Source organism: Rhea pennata, chromosome 4 (assembly GCF_028389875.1).
Source record: "Rhea pennata isolate bPtePen1 chromosome 4, bPtePen1.pri, whole genome shotgun sequence".
NCBI lineage: Eukaryota > Metazoa > Chordata > Aves > Rheiformes > Rheidae > Rhea > Rhea pennata.
The window spans coordinates 3,510,997-3,524,970 of NC_084666.1; the positions used below are offsets into that span (position 1 = coordinate 3,510,997).

Below are 13,974 nucleotides of genomic sequence, written 5' to 3' on the forward strand. Positions count from 1 at the left end.
TAACACCCCAGCAGAAACGAAAGCGGATCCCGTTCTCGCGGAGCTCTCCGGGGGCGCGCGGGGAGCGTGCGCTGCGGGCAGTGTGCTTACCAGTGTCTGCACCATATGCGGCCTCTGCAATCTTAAACTCTTCACCGTCTGAAAGACATCGAGAATCCCTTCTGCTTTCACCCTCTCCAGGACAGTGCTCAGCGCGCAGAAGGTTCCTGTCCTTCCTGCTCCAGCACTGGCAAAGAGAAAGCAGAACGTAAAGGGAATCGTCCATACCGACCGCGCCGGTTTTGCTCAAGACACAAGCCATGGAGGAAATGCTGAAGGACTGGAAAAGTTGACGATCCCGTCCCAGTATCTGCCAGTTCAGCTGTCACTTATATGTGCTTTGGCTTCTTGTAAAATGTCTCCGACAGACTCACCATCAGCACACACACCGTTCTCCTCCCTGCCTTCACAGCCCTGCCTGAAGCGGCGCAAGCAGCCCAGGCATTTTTGGTATCTCCTAACACAACACAAGCTGGATAGTCTCAGGCTAATCCCCTGGTTTCTCCCCACCACAAACACAGTGCTGAGCAGGAGAATGGAAATCCACATCTCTACAGCCTCGAGCTGTTTCTGAACCTCTCCCTTGAGGCTGAGACATAGTGGCAGCAGGAGGAAAATCTCATATCACTTCCACCTATACTCTTACCGCTCAGCTTGAGCCTTTCAAGGGATTTTTTTACCGTCACTCAAGCTCATTTCAGCGTTAGTCCCCCTGCAGTGGCCTGTTCTGCACGGGTTTTACCTGCAGTGCACAGTGATGGGGTGGTTGCCAGACTGCTGCTGCTGCTTCTGCACGGCCGCGATGATGTTGATCATCCCTTTCCCGTCACTGGGGATCCCGACTTCTGGCCAGCCATGGAAATGAAACTGCCGAATCTGGCGGCTCTTGTTTTCCTAGCAGAAGAACACAGCTTGAGCTCAGCAAACCCATCGGAGGCTCAGTCCAGACCTGAAAACCTTCTACTTCAGGATCTCATGGAAAATGTCCAGTTAGGAAGCACCTGTGAAGTGGTTCAGGGGGAGGCTGGCGGCTGCCAGCAAGGTTGGTGGAGATATCTGCCTGCAGGTACGCCCCTGCTGCTGACCATCCTTTCCCAGCCTCTCAGCTGCTTTTATGCTTTGTGCCAAGAGCCTACATATTTTGATCATGATGGGGATGAAGATGAGAGAGGCTTTGGGAGGATGCACATCTAAGGGGAGAAAGTGCTTGAGAGAACTGGCAAAGGGACAGAGACAACAGGAGAAATGACGCTAGCTGATGAGCATCTACTACTGAAGAGGAACAGAAAAGCAGGAACTGGGCCAGTGGGCTAAAACGGATGTCCAAGAGGAAAGCAGGCGAAGAGGAATCCTTGCGGAGAAGGGTCGTTTGCTTGGTATGTGTCAGAGCAGGACACAAGGTGCAGAGAGAGGCTGGTGGCAGGCATGAGAATAAGGCAGCGGTAGAACGGAGACTGCTCAATGACAGCAGGACAGAAGACGTGGATGACAAGCAACTAGTAGGATGGAAACACTCCTAAGAGCAAGGGTTAACGGCAGGAAAGGAGGTGAGACTGCAGCACATGGGGAGACAGAAGAAAGGACGAGCAGGGCAGGGATGCTTTGGGACAACTGGGAGATGACGGAGCTGAAGAGGGCTTGGATGCCTGAGGGAAGGTCGAGGAACACGGGAATCACGAAGCACCATATGCATTAGCAGGGATTAATGACAGCAAACTCCCCGAGAGCCCAGAGCTCCCAAGGGGAGAAGGACAGACTCTTACCCTGGTGTTCGTTACCAGCAGGTCCCGCACTGTGTAGCTCTCACACTCCTCCTCCTTTTTCAGCTCTACGGTGATGTCTCCATAGGACACTGAGCCATCAGAAGGCCAGTACTGGGCACACTTCTCCTGAGAAAGCATATAAGAGGACACAGGGTGAAGATCCTCTTGTTTCACTACTGCCTTTAGTGGAAGAACCTTCTCCTGGGGGTTGGCACCCTCCAAAGCCATGGGGAATTACACAGGTTTGGAGAGGAGCTGTGAGGCACCACCTTGCTATAGCAGATGCCACACCAGGTGCCACTAGCTAGCTTCAAAGCTGCTTTGAGAACTGAGGGTTCAGAGGGTGTTTTTGTGTGTGTGTGTGTGTTATTTTATTTTTTTTTAACGCTTCTCCTCTGGATCTACAAACATCTGGACTCTTTGGGTTAGAATTAGAGGTTGAAACTCCCTTCCTGCATGTATTTGCCAGAGGAAGGCTGAAAGAGCAACACAATGTGTATGGTGCTGGCAGGCTGCAGGGCACTGGCAACGGCGCTGGGGCCATATGGAGATTTTAAAGGTTTCTACAGATTTCCTTTACTGCAGGGATGCCTCAGGCACTTACCTGGCCCCTCTCCTCCAGCTCTGTTAACATGACTATGGAGCAGGATTTCCACTCCCAGATCATCCTCCAGAAGTCCTCTATCGTGTGCTGAAGCGGTCCCTGGCTGGCAATGTAGGAGTCCTTCTGGCGATAACCCTGCAATTGCAACCCGCGGTCAGCAGCGCGACGGCAGCACCGCGACGCCGGCAGCCCCTGAAGGCAGCGCTGTCCTGCCCGACGCAGAGCGTGCCTGCGGGCACGTCGGCCCCAGGGAGCCCAGCACCTCCACAGACAACCCAGGCAAACGCACGGAAAGGTGGGAGCAACACGTTTCCCATCCCCTGCCCCGGTCCTGCACGCCGGGCAAAGAGGTTGATGTCTCCAGGCTGCTCGTCGCGGCTCCTCCGCTCCCTTAGTTAACTGCACACTTGGATCAACCAGCTGTGCTGGTGGCGGGCAGCAAAGGGCAATGATCTCTCTGCTGGCAGAGGACATGTCCAGATGCTCTTGGACGCGGCCAAGTTAGCACGGCTGAGTTAATCCTTGGAGCAGTGCAACTGTTCATGTGAACTATCTCAGCCCGGGCAGAGAAATCCACCGTGGCTGGACCGGCCTCTCCCCGAGGGCTCGGCTAAGTCCTTGCACATGGACATCCACACAGCCCCGCTCATCAGCCGAGAGGCCATAAAGCAGCATTACCACGACAAAATGCTGCTTTACAGCAAGAACTTTGTTTCTACAGAAATGCAGCTAATGTGGGATCATACTGCCTCCATGCCTTACCCATGCGGTAAGGAGAGGTCTGGGTTTCCAGGGCTCCTACTCCTAAAGGAAACTGCAAAGGTTGAATTTTGCAGAAGAGCTAGCAGTCATGCCTAAGGTCTGGAGACTACAGCTGCAACTTTTATTCAGGATTTTTGGAAGACATGAGCAAAAATATGCCCTGAGAGATGTTTCTGTTTCAAAGAATGAAAACTTCCAACATTCCCCTGTGCCCTCACAGCGAACCATGGCTAAAGAAGCTTAGTCATTTGGAGCTTGTCATTTAAGCAAAGTTCAGCAGAAGCAGGAAATTGAATCTTCAATTGCTTACGTGACATTTAAGCTTTTGGAGCTAGATTTGGAACAACAAGCTTGCCAGGATGGAGGGCTGTTCAGATTTGTGTTTTGTTCAAAGCCAATGCAGCCAGAGCACAGACACCCCATCCTGCGGGGACCCAGCTGATTTGGTTCCAGGGAGCAGTTAATTTGGGAGGTTATGGCTGGGAATACACTAGTTTCCACTGGTTCAACCTATGGCAGTAATGGCTCTTTTGGAAAAATACCTGCCATTAGGAGATGAAAACAAATTGGGGTGGAGAAGAGCAGAGTTCGTTGTGACTTACACAGCACCGGCCCCAGTGCACAAAGATAAATACTCATAGGAGATGTTTCCCTGAAGTCAACAGGATTACTCACGAGCAGAGGATGCGCAGCGCTCCTCGGAGTGAGGAAAGCACTTAACCTCGCTGCCTCATTTCCTCCGGTCAGCAAGACAGGTGTAATAGGATTGACCTGGTTTTCCTCAAGGGTTTTGGGATCCGTGTACGGCTCCGTTACCTAATCTAGGGGATGTTTTCTGATGAAATGAGCAGTGCCATAAAGCAATCAGTACTCTGGCTACACGTGTCCTTTTCTCCAAAACCTTCATCCAAACTTGGGACTTGCAGCATCAGACCAGGATTCAGAGGATCAGTTCAGGCTTCAACTCTCCTCTCCCAGGTCTTTGTGGGTCTGAAGACTGGAAGCTCTCAGTGAAACTCCTGTCTGCAGGGTTTGTTTGAGACAAACTGGCACCAGCCATTGACACGAAGCAGAGTCAAATGGAAAGTGGCTTATGAAGCCCAGAGAGGAAGAGTTTCAGGGCAAGACAAATCCTTCCTACAGGAAGCAGTGTGAGGTAGAGAGCTTCCAGTAGGAGAATATGAAAAGAAGAAAAAAAATACTCACATCAATGAAGGAAGCATTTACATAGTCTGTGTTCTCTTCACCTCTCTTCACTGGAATGATTACTCGGTTGAATTCATCTAGAACAGAAGCAAATAGAGGAGAGTTTTGGGGTGACAGTTTCAAAGCACAGCTCATTGCAAACTGTGCATGATGGTCAGATGCAAAGTCCCCAGGTTGAGAGGCCAGAGAGATACGGGATGGGGAATCCTGGTACCCCCAGAGCACCGGTCTGGGGTGAGGAGATTCAACTCCAGCTTCTGCTGTGGCTCAGGGGGCCAGGGCAGGTGAGAAGGGGATGTTGAGGAGAGATTCAGGGAACAGAAACCTGCTCAACATCGAGACTCTCTTTTCCCTTGAGGTAAAAGGCCTCAGGGAGTACAAACCTGCAAAGAAGAAAGCCATGGTAGGAGGAGATAAACCAAAAGCAAGAGCTACAAGGAAGCCCAAGGGTGGTTTTAAGTTTGTTCATTAAAACCTACCTAACTGCAAAAATCAAGAGGCTGAAAAAATCTGTTCTGTCACCACTCTACCCTAAAGGTTCACCTTAACCCATCAAATGTGTTTTTGCCCAGACAGACAAGCAGCCCTTACATGGAATTATCTGAAGCACCCTGTTTTTCTTCATGTTTGCTGGCAAGTTGCCCGTTCTCATCTTGTCATTCTGAATTTTGATTGAAGTTAGTTTCTGCAGAGAAAGCAACAAAAGTGGTAACAGCTTTCACAGTCATCGGAAGCAAGCTGAGCATGTGACAGCCCCAGCGGTCCGAGCAAACCCATCGAAACGTCCTACAGCAGTAGGAATGCTCATCACAGGGAACGGACAAGAGCTGTTTGGGACAGGCTTTGATGCAACATTCACTACATTTGCTTTTGAAAAGTGCAAAAACCAGCTTGCCTTCCACATACACACCTTGAACTCCTCTTCCAGCCCGTTACTGCTGGTCCCTGGCACTTTGTTGTAGATTTTCTGGAGGTGGATTTCTAACGAAGTCACTTCCAGCTCTGTGTCACCGTAGAGATAGTGCTCCAGAAGTGCTTGGTATATAAACACATACTGCATCTGAAAGAGTTGCAGGGAGAAGCCATCAGCTTCTGCTCTATGCTCCACTCCACTTACTATGCATATCACAATGTGTGTTCATGTGCGAGCTGCAAACCCTCAGCTCATGCACGTAACAAAAGTGGTCACCGAGCACACAGAATGTGTTTAAGACCCCAGTGTTGTCCAGAAAAGTCAACAAAATTGACAATAATTTTTCTGCCCCTCCACAGGGACCAAGACCTTATTCACTACAGGACCTGGAAGACCTGGAGGAACTTCATGTAGAGCTGAAGGGGAAACTGATGATTAAAAAGACCATGTGAAGGTCTCTCAAGTGTGTGGGGGACTGACTGTGCTAAGAAAATCTAACTACAGCGAGCAAAGCCTAAATAAAATCAAACTTACATCTGTCTGTACCATCTGGCAGCGCTGAGCCCGGATCCGGCTCACGAAGCCGTAAACATCCACCTTCCTCTCGGCATGCATCATGTCCAGCATGGCGTCGATGACTATAAAAGTGCCTGTGCGTCCTACCCCGGCGCTGAAACATCAGAGGGAACAAGCGGTCAGTGCGAGCAGCATTGGCGCTCGGTCCCTTCCAGCGCCGCCGGGAGCGAGCCAGGCACTACAACGCAACCCAGGCAAGGGAACGCAGCACTTCCCAGCAGCGAGCAAACAGCAACATCTATTTCGGAGAAAACAGAGGCTTCTCAACTTCTTTTTTAACCCCTTGGGTTTTGCAGAGGGATGCACGTAACTCTGCGTACCAGTAACCACCTTGACCTGCGTGCATGTAAGCTGTATCTTTCTCAATGCAAAGTCAGTGCAAAACCTACGCTAATGATGGCTTTCTGAATCTTAAGGGCTGCCTGTTTCTGCCAGCTGTGTCCTGCTCCTTCCAGTCACCCTCCTCCACATGAAGGGGAGCCCACACTGAAGCCATTTTTCTGTGTTGGTAACTCAAGGAGAGATGAATAAATAAGAAAGTGGAGTCTAGTAAATGCTACTGAAAGACAAAGCTCTGTTGCCAACTGCCTTCCGAGAAGGAAGCTAAAAAGAGGGGAGCTGGGGGGCTCCAGTTACGGTTACCATCTCTGCCATTAACTGTGGCATTTTCTTTTGCTGAAGTACGAACAGAGCAAAGGCAAGTCGGGGCACCTCCTAGCACCTGACAAAGAAGTGATGATCCTTTAGATTCAAGTCTAGGGAGCAGATCTGAGCAGAACAGGAGGACACAAGATCAGTGCTGTGCTGCCGCGCGAGCCCAAACGCACCACGGTGCTAAGGCTCAGCCTCTGCAGAAGTGCGGTCCACAAGCGCAGCGAGACACACACAGCTGCTAGACAGGCCACGCTCTCAAAGGCCTCCTGTGCTTCCCCAGGCCTACTGAGCTACGCCACATGAAGACCGTTTTGCCGCCAAGTCAACATGAGCTGTAACACCATCACACCGCTAATTTCAGCTTCCTCCAGATAAATTTGGGTGTTATACAGAAGACGCTTTCCAGGTGACACAGGAGAGAGGGCTAGCCACCGCCGGGACGTACCTGCAGTGCACCACTATTGCTCCTGCATATTGGGGGTTACACGTCTTCACCTTCTTCAGGAACTTCAGCATGCCAATAGGGGTGAAGGGGACCCCAAAGTCAGGCCAGCTGGTGAAGTGGAACTGAGTCACTAGGCGCTGTGGCTTCTTGTTTGTCACGTCCCCTACCTGGAAGGCAGGCGTGTGTCCCCATTAGCGACAGGAACACCGATTCAACTCCTTTCCCCAAAACCCAGAGACAAGAGGGCGCTACAGCCCCAAAACTGAACTCTGAGGTTTAAGGGACACTAACATCTACACTCTAGAAGTATGTGGATCTGGATGCAGGGGCCACATTAGGCTCCAAAAGCCTGACGTTTTATCTGCTCAGTACCACATCTTGCATCCTAGGGATGCTCCCCAAGGTGCCCTGCTTGTACTGAGTGTTTAGTACCTCTGTGACAGGAGCACCAGCTTATGAAGCGCACCAGCTAAGCCTGTGTCTTTTAGCGCTTCTAGAGGAAGAGACAAGGTCTAGATGGGCCTGCTTGTACTCCTCTGAGACTAACTGCTGTCCTGTTCTCCACATCCAACAAGGTGGCTGATGAGAGAGGTGCCAAGCCCAGTCTCGGCTGCTGGGTATCCAGCCAACCTCCACGCACAGACCTCCAGGCTGTGAAAGCAAAGCGCGAGCTTCAGGAAATCCCAGCTCAATGTCTAGCTCGGTTTCCAACCGAGGTGCCCGGTCGCCTGTGTGTCAGCTCCTTGTTGCCTGTCTCATAGTGCATTAGCAAAATAAACAGAGTGACTAAAACATCCAGAGTCTCCGAGGAGGAAAAATGTAGCGACAGATGGGAAAGTAATTAAAATCGAGGCAGACAGCACTCGATTTTGTCTCAGCCTAGGAGATAAATCTGCCTTACTGCCCAGCCCAAGGAGCCAGGCACTACGTGGCTGGGGGCGAGCGCAGGAACTGGTACCCACATCTCTTGCGGGCAGGCACCCGCCCTGCTTCCACTGTGGCACTGGCAACAGCAAGCGCGGCAGTATTACGGGACTGCACTTCAGACCTTCTACACATCAGCTGCGCTGCTTTCAACACAGCGATGCCAAGTGTGTAAGGTAAGACTAATTTTAAATAGCTCTGGTGAGAACTGGAGACATGGATGCTGTGGTCGCTGATCCGAACACTGCTGGGAACAACAGCTCCCACTGCGCTTCTTTATGTGTAAGGACCTGCATTTCCTTGACGGCCTCCTCATTTCTTCTGCCCTCCACACACACTTTCAGAGAGCCCCCAAGAGCATCCTCGGGCAAGGTGAGAGTTTGGGGAGGGCCTCTGGGATGCAAAATATGAGCTGGAAGGGTTGGGCTAGGAGACGGGGACCACAGTACCTGCTGAATGCAGAATTTCCGCACCGTGTAATCAACCAAGACGGTCACATCTTCCACAGAAACCCGGATATTTCCGTATGTCCAGCAGCCCTGATCTGGCCAGTACTGTGCACACTTACACTAGGGAGATTAAAAACACACAGGTGAGGCCTGGCATCTTGAAAGTCTCAGATGAGGCTTGTCTCAGACGGTGGGGATGTGGCCTCCCAGACTGCAGCGGTGCCCCAGGGAAGAAGGTTATTGGGGCTCCATCTAAAGGATAAGGAATCTCAAACTACCTTTAAACATGAGACCTATTTACCAGTCTTGGTTTTGCAAGCAAGACCAGCACTGGGTGTATTTGGGCACAGCCTTTGCCTCCATGCAAACTAAGCCCGGGTAGAAAGCTGCCCCCAAAGAGTTCCACCACCTACCTCCTTCCTCTCTTTGAGGTTGGTCACCATGACAATTGTGGCTGTGTTTTGCTCCCAAATCATTCTCCAGAAATCATTCACCGTTTCTTCTTTTGGTCCTAAATGGCAGGCAAACAAATGTGGGATTTGGGGAAGACATCAACCAGTCAAGTGCTGGTGAGCATCAAGTACGGGGACAGAAGCCCACCCAGACGGCAGTGGCAGAGATGACGTGTTGTTAACCATGCAACAATTTTTTTGCCAACAGGTGTCAGCACAGGACACATTTCGGTATCCGGGAATGCTGGCGATCCCAGAGAACAATTTTATCACGCAATAGCAGGGTTTTTTTACGGGACTGGATATATTTTATGATCCAGAATTCCATTTTTAGCAGCAGAAGGGGAAATGAGACACATAGAGCATGGAAATGAGCTTGCCCAAGGTCAACCAGGGAAACTGTGGCAGTCACTAACAGCACTCACAAGTCCTGTCCCAAGTCCCATCCCCAAGTCCCGTGCTTCAACCACAAGATCCTATTTAAATACATCACAAGAATACTTATTTAACTCCTGCCAGACAAGGAGCTGACTCAACCTAACCATCCCCTGCCAGGCCTGAGGCTGAGGGCAAGCCAGAAGGAAAACACAGCGAAAGCTTTATCCCAGCCAGGTATCAGCGGAGGAGAAGACCCAGCCTCCGTTCTCCAGCAAGAGCCTGGAAAGGGGAAGGCGATTTCCAGCGTGGGAGCTGTCGGTGGCCCGGCAGTACCCTGCAGCACTGCCTGCGAAGGCGCCTCCTGCGTTCGCCGCGGTCCCCTGCGCTGGCATGACCCCCCCGTGCCTCGCTGCACTGATTTTAGAGGCACGGTCCGACGGTCGGGCTCCCAGCGCGCCGAAAGCAAGAGCGCCGCCGGGCTACAGACGGCGTACGCAAGCCTGTGTTCCTTGGCTCACTCTCTCCGTAACAGCGGATTTCTCCGCTTCATTATGGAAATCCAATTAAGCGTCCAGCTGACAGTGCTTTTGGAGAGCACCAGCACCTGCAGCTGCGGCTCGGGCTGGAGGGACGACGCGGTGGGGCACAGGCCGATACGCTGGCGAGCGCAGGGAAGAACGTGCTGGGCAGCCTCCAGCCGCCAGCATTTCAGCGCCGGGAGCGGGCTGGCTTCACCGCCGCGTCCCGTTGCTGGGCTTTGATAGGAACGTAGGCAAAGCCACACTGGGAACAAACTGGGGACCAGCCTCCCTGCATTTGGACCGGGCGACAGCGGCAAGGCAGCCGAGCTGTGCTTAGGATTGCATCGGTTCACAGACCACGAGGACGACTCACACGGCGCAGAGCAACGAGGAAACCGGAGCACTTACCTTGTGCAGCAATGAACTTGTTTTTCTCTTGGTACCCCTACACAAAACAGAAGGAAGAGAAACGAGAGGTGAGTATTCCTCTGAGACGAGTCATGAAGCGTCGCTGCATCGTTAATAAACGGAGATGCCGCCCGCTCGGATGCCCACTCGCCCCTGCAGCAACCCGGCACTGCACGGGGGACCGGCTGCAGGCTGAGAGCGTGGCAAAACTAACGGAGCGGAGACACCTTCCCCTGGGGTGATGCCACCGGGGCTAGTCTCACCCGGGAACGGGCTGAACTCGGCAGCAACGGCACAGAGCACCACTAGCATCGGCCAAGCCCCGCGGCTGGGGTCAGACGCGGCATCCACAGCATCACGTGAAAATCGGCGCTCATCTCAGGGAAATAAGGGTCGTCGAGCTCCCAGGAGTTCATTTTATTTCCTAATACATATATCGCTGGAGAAAGTAAAAAGCTCTTTCGGGTCTCGCTTTTCCCCCTGTGCTTCCCTCTCTCTCTCTCAAAATCTATTTTTCCATGTTACCCAATTCCTGTTGGAGCACATCCCCACCAGCATCTGCAGCTCTGCCCAGCTCGGTGCTGTGTGCAGGCACGGTAAAAGACCAGAATGAGTTATCCACTGTTTATTCTCTCCATTTTACTCATGGGACACAGGGGCAGAGCGATGGTTAGCAAGTTGCCTGAGGCCCACGCAGAAGGATCTCCCCGGCCTCGGCCAGAGCTCTCGCCACCCTCTCTGCCTTATAGGCAGAACCTGTCTCCTATGGAATGCCACATTACTAAAACCCAGGATTTTGTATCAGTATGAGGACTAGAAACTCAAGTTTCTATGAAACAAAATGGGAAAAGTCAAGGCACATTCTCTCCTGTTCAGAAATCAAACTCACTAGCAAAAGGCATGCTCCTCAGGTAGGTGGCAAAACTCCTGCTGACCACTAAAAGCAGAGGAGGGCAAGGCTGCTTTTAAGTATATTTTAGCTGGGTTGCTTGATTTCTTTTTCATGCCCTTCATACAGCTATTTGTGGAAGCTTGAAATTTCCTATGATTAATCAGCCATATAATTAATTAGCCATTAATGAGAAGTCTTCTGCTCCTCCAGGAACGGGGGTACCAAATCCCATCTAACCCCGCAGGCTTGGCTTCGCAGCACCGCAAGGAGCGCAAGTGTGTTCTCGTTATTTTAGAAGTGGGGAAAAGGGAGGTGTGAGGACGGGGACCGTGGCAAAGCAGCTGAGCAATGGCAGAGCTACAAACAGGATTTATTAGCCCTGGCTCTCAGCTTCTTACTCTAATCGCTGGACCACGTTCCTCGGGGTTCAGGAAGCCAAGCGGGAAACAGTGCGCTCTACCGCAGCTATACAAATGTTACAGATCAAAAAATAGCACCAGCTATTCCAGAGAAGCTAGGGAGGCATTAACAAAGAAAGGAGTTTCTATATGATCCTTTTCCAGATGAGTCACACTCCATAAAAGCCACACACGCAGGGCGAGCCGGGCTTCTGGCGAGAGCGGCCGCCGTAGGACGAGGCCCACCAGGCGAGGATTTGCCCTTCAAAGTACCCGAGAGCTTACATTAATGAAGGAGGCGTTAATGTAGTCAGAGTCGGGAACCCCTTCCACAGGCGTCAGATGAACTCTGGAATGATCGTCTGGAGGAAAATGAAAATTAAGCATTAGAAACAAAACCCGCCCTAGCCGAAATCTGGCATCCCAGGCACGGTAGGTCCCCGAAGATGGGCTTCGCCACACACACAAAGGACTTTATGCCCCCAAATTCTTCCGGGCTTAAGTCCAGCGAGGTGATAAACCTCGCACAAGAAAGCGTTTTGGCTGCAGAGCGCATAAATCTGAGGAACTCCTCAAGTTGGCAACGCGAAGCCCCCAGCTCTGCAAGCGTGCTGCGAAGGAGCCGCACGCGGAGCTGGCGGCCGGCGCCGCGGGGGGTCCGGCTCCGGCTGCCAGCCGAGCGCCGTTTGCCCTCCCATTCCCCAGACTCCCCTTTCCTACGCTTTGAACGGAGCAGCTGGCTTTGTCCGTGCAGCCAAGACGCCAGCTCGGCCTCCAAAGCACCCCGGGGCCGTTGGCAGCGACGGATGGAGGAGCTCAGACCCATCTCACCGGCTGCAAGCTTTCCGGCACGTATCCAAAGCTAAACCACACGCAGCAACCCAGCCGGGTGCAAAACAGCAACTCCGTTACTCTAATACTTATTTTTTTGCTATTTAATCACCACCCAAGGGGTCTTTGGGGCTTCCCCCCCCTTTTTTTCCTCTTTTTTCTCCTCCTCGCCCCGTGGGGCAGGAAGGCAGCAGCACCCTGTGCTCCCCCTGGCCCACATACGGGGACCTACAGGGCAAGATGTTCACGTAGCGGTTCTTCTCCTTGTTCTCCTCCTTGGAAGCAGCTTCGCATGTGGCCTGGATGGGGCATGCTGGGAGAGCCTGAAATGGCAGAAAATGAGATTTTCCATTATATGCTCCTCCACTGGGTTGCGGGGGGGTGTCACATCACTGCGGTAAGGACAAGCCAACCGGTGCTCCCACAAGGAGGAAACGGTGGCGTGGGACCATCCGGTCTGAGGTCCGTCACCTTCTTCACTCGCCCGCTCTGCCCCTTGCCCCCACTGCACTCAAGGTGACTACTTACACTTAAGCATGAGCCCTAGCACGGAGCGCAAATCCCGCTCCGGACACGCCATACGGACTGCCAGGACCCACAGACACGAGGTGGCAGCAAAACCTCTGACACCAAAGCCAGGAGCACGGGGAGCTCATTTCTACCAGCCTTCGAGGCTCCCGCTGAGCTTCTCCTCTGCTAAGAGCGGCCTCGATTTAACCCCTGCCAGAAAACGCCGCCATCCTCTCTGCCCGAACGCAGACCGGGGCGGCAGTGAGCTCCCCGGCGCCGTCCCGGCACTGCCGGGGGTTTCCTCTCTGCCGGGAGCCCGCTCCCGCTGCCGGGACGCAGAGCCTGCCCCAGGGATGGGGAGCCGGAGATGCCGTCCGGCTGGGGCCGCGAACGATTGCAGGTTTTCTTTAATTAATTGGGCCATCGGGGAAACCCAGGCAGCTCAGTAGCTCCAGTGTAACACACTGGGATATTCAGTCTGGTTATTTAACTTTGTCCCCCACCTCACTACTTTCTGCAGCATTGCGTACTTTCGTCTTGGCAAGATGCAGCTGCATCAGGTTTAACGGCACAAGAAGCTGCAAGAAGAGGCTTTGGTCATGATAACCCCAGGCCGGTTATCACTTCGCGCTGCCGCGAAGGCAAGAGAAGAGCCCCTTGGTGGAGGAGAGGGGCTGGAAGCAGAAGAAAGCCTGGGCAAAAAGCCTTAACATACCTATAAATCATCGTAATTCCCGGGTCCAAGTAAAGAATACCAAGACCTGTTTTAACGCAAGAGGCACCAGGGCCCGAAGATGCTGCGACAAGAGGAGAGCTCTGCAGATGGAAAGCAGGCGGGTGGCGGACGGGACCGCGCGGGCAACCAGGCAAGGCGTTCCCACTCGCCCCGCTACGGAGGCAACCACCTCGCCAGGCGTTCTGCGACGGGTACGTAAAAATCCCTTCGCTGGCTGCTCTGCCGCGTCCCGGCTGCTTCGCCTCGGCACGGCGAGCAGCGGCGTTTTCCACCGTGTGCCGTCAGCCCTACGCTGCCGGCAGCGCACCCGGGAAGCAGGATTCAAGCGAAACGCTGGAGCGTTTGAGTCCCATCTCCGTCAAGTTCTTCCTCCCCAAAACGATGAAATTCCTCAGCGGTCGCAGAATAATTAACGTCGCGATTGCACCAACCGCCCCCTCCCCGCCCGGCGCTTTGCAAATAGCAGAGCAGCTTTCTGCATGGCTCCGACGGGCGAACGACATCCCGGACCGG

General features: G+C 52.9%; 1 protein-coding gene across 4 annotated transcripts in view; it reads right to left on the reverse strand.

The window, feature by feature from the left end:
* PTPRA (protein tyrosine phosphatase receptor type A) overlaps positions 1–13,974 on the reverse strand; it is a 112,177-nt gene that overhangs the window by 858 nt on the left and 97,345 nt on the right. For all 4 annotated transcript variants that reach the window (XM_062575061.1, XM_062575064.1, XM_062575063.1 and 1 more), the window contains 14 exons: positions 12,448–12,538; positions 11,670–11,746; positions 10,095–10,131; positions 8,749–8,846; positions 8,336–8,455; positions 6,963–7,129; positions 5,822–5,957; positions 5,285–5,434; positions 4,966–5,059; positions 4,375–4,451; positions 2,407–2,541; positions 1,803–1,928; positions 782–933; positions 91–226 (listed from right to left, as the gene is read on the reverse strand). In XM_062575061.1, coding sequence (XP_062431045.1) covers positions 91–226; positions 782–933; positions 1,803–1,928; positions 2,407–2,541; positions 4,375–4,451; positions 4,966–5,059; positions 5,285–5,434; positions 5,822–5,957; positions 6,963–7,129; positions 8,336–8,455; positions 8,749–8,846; positions 10,095–10,131; positions 11,670–11,746; positions 12,448–12,538 — 1,596 coding nt within the window. The remainder of the gene's footprint in view (positions 1–90; positions 227–781; positions 934–1,802; positions 1,929–2,406; positions 2,542–4,374; positions 4,452–4,965; positions 5,060–5,284; positions 5,435–5,821; positions 5,958–6,962; positions 7,130–8,335; positions 8,456–8,748; positions 8,847–10,094; positions 10,132–11,669; positions 11,747–12,447; positions 12,539–13,974) is intronic.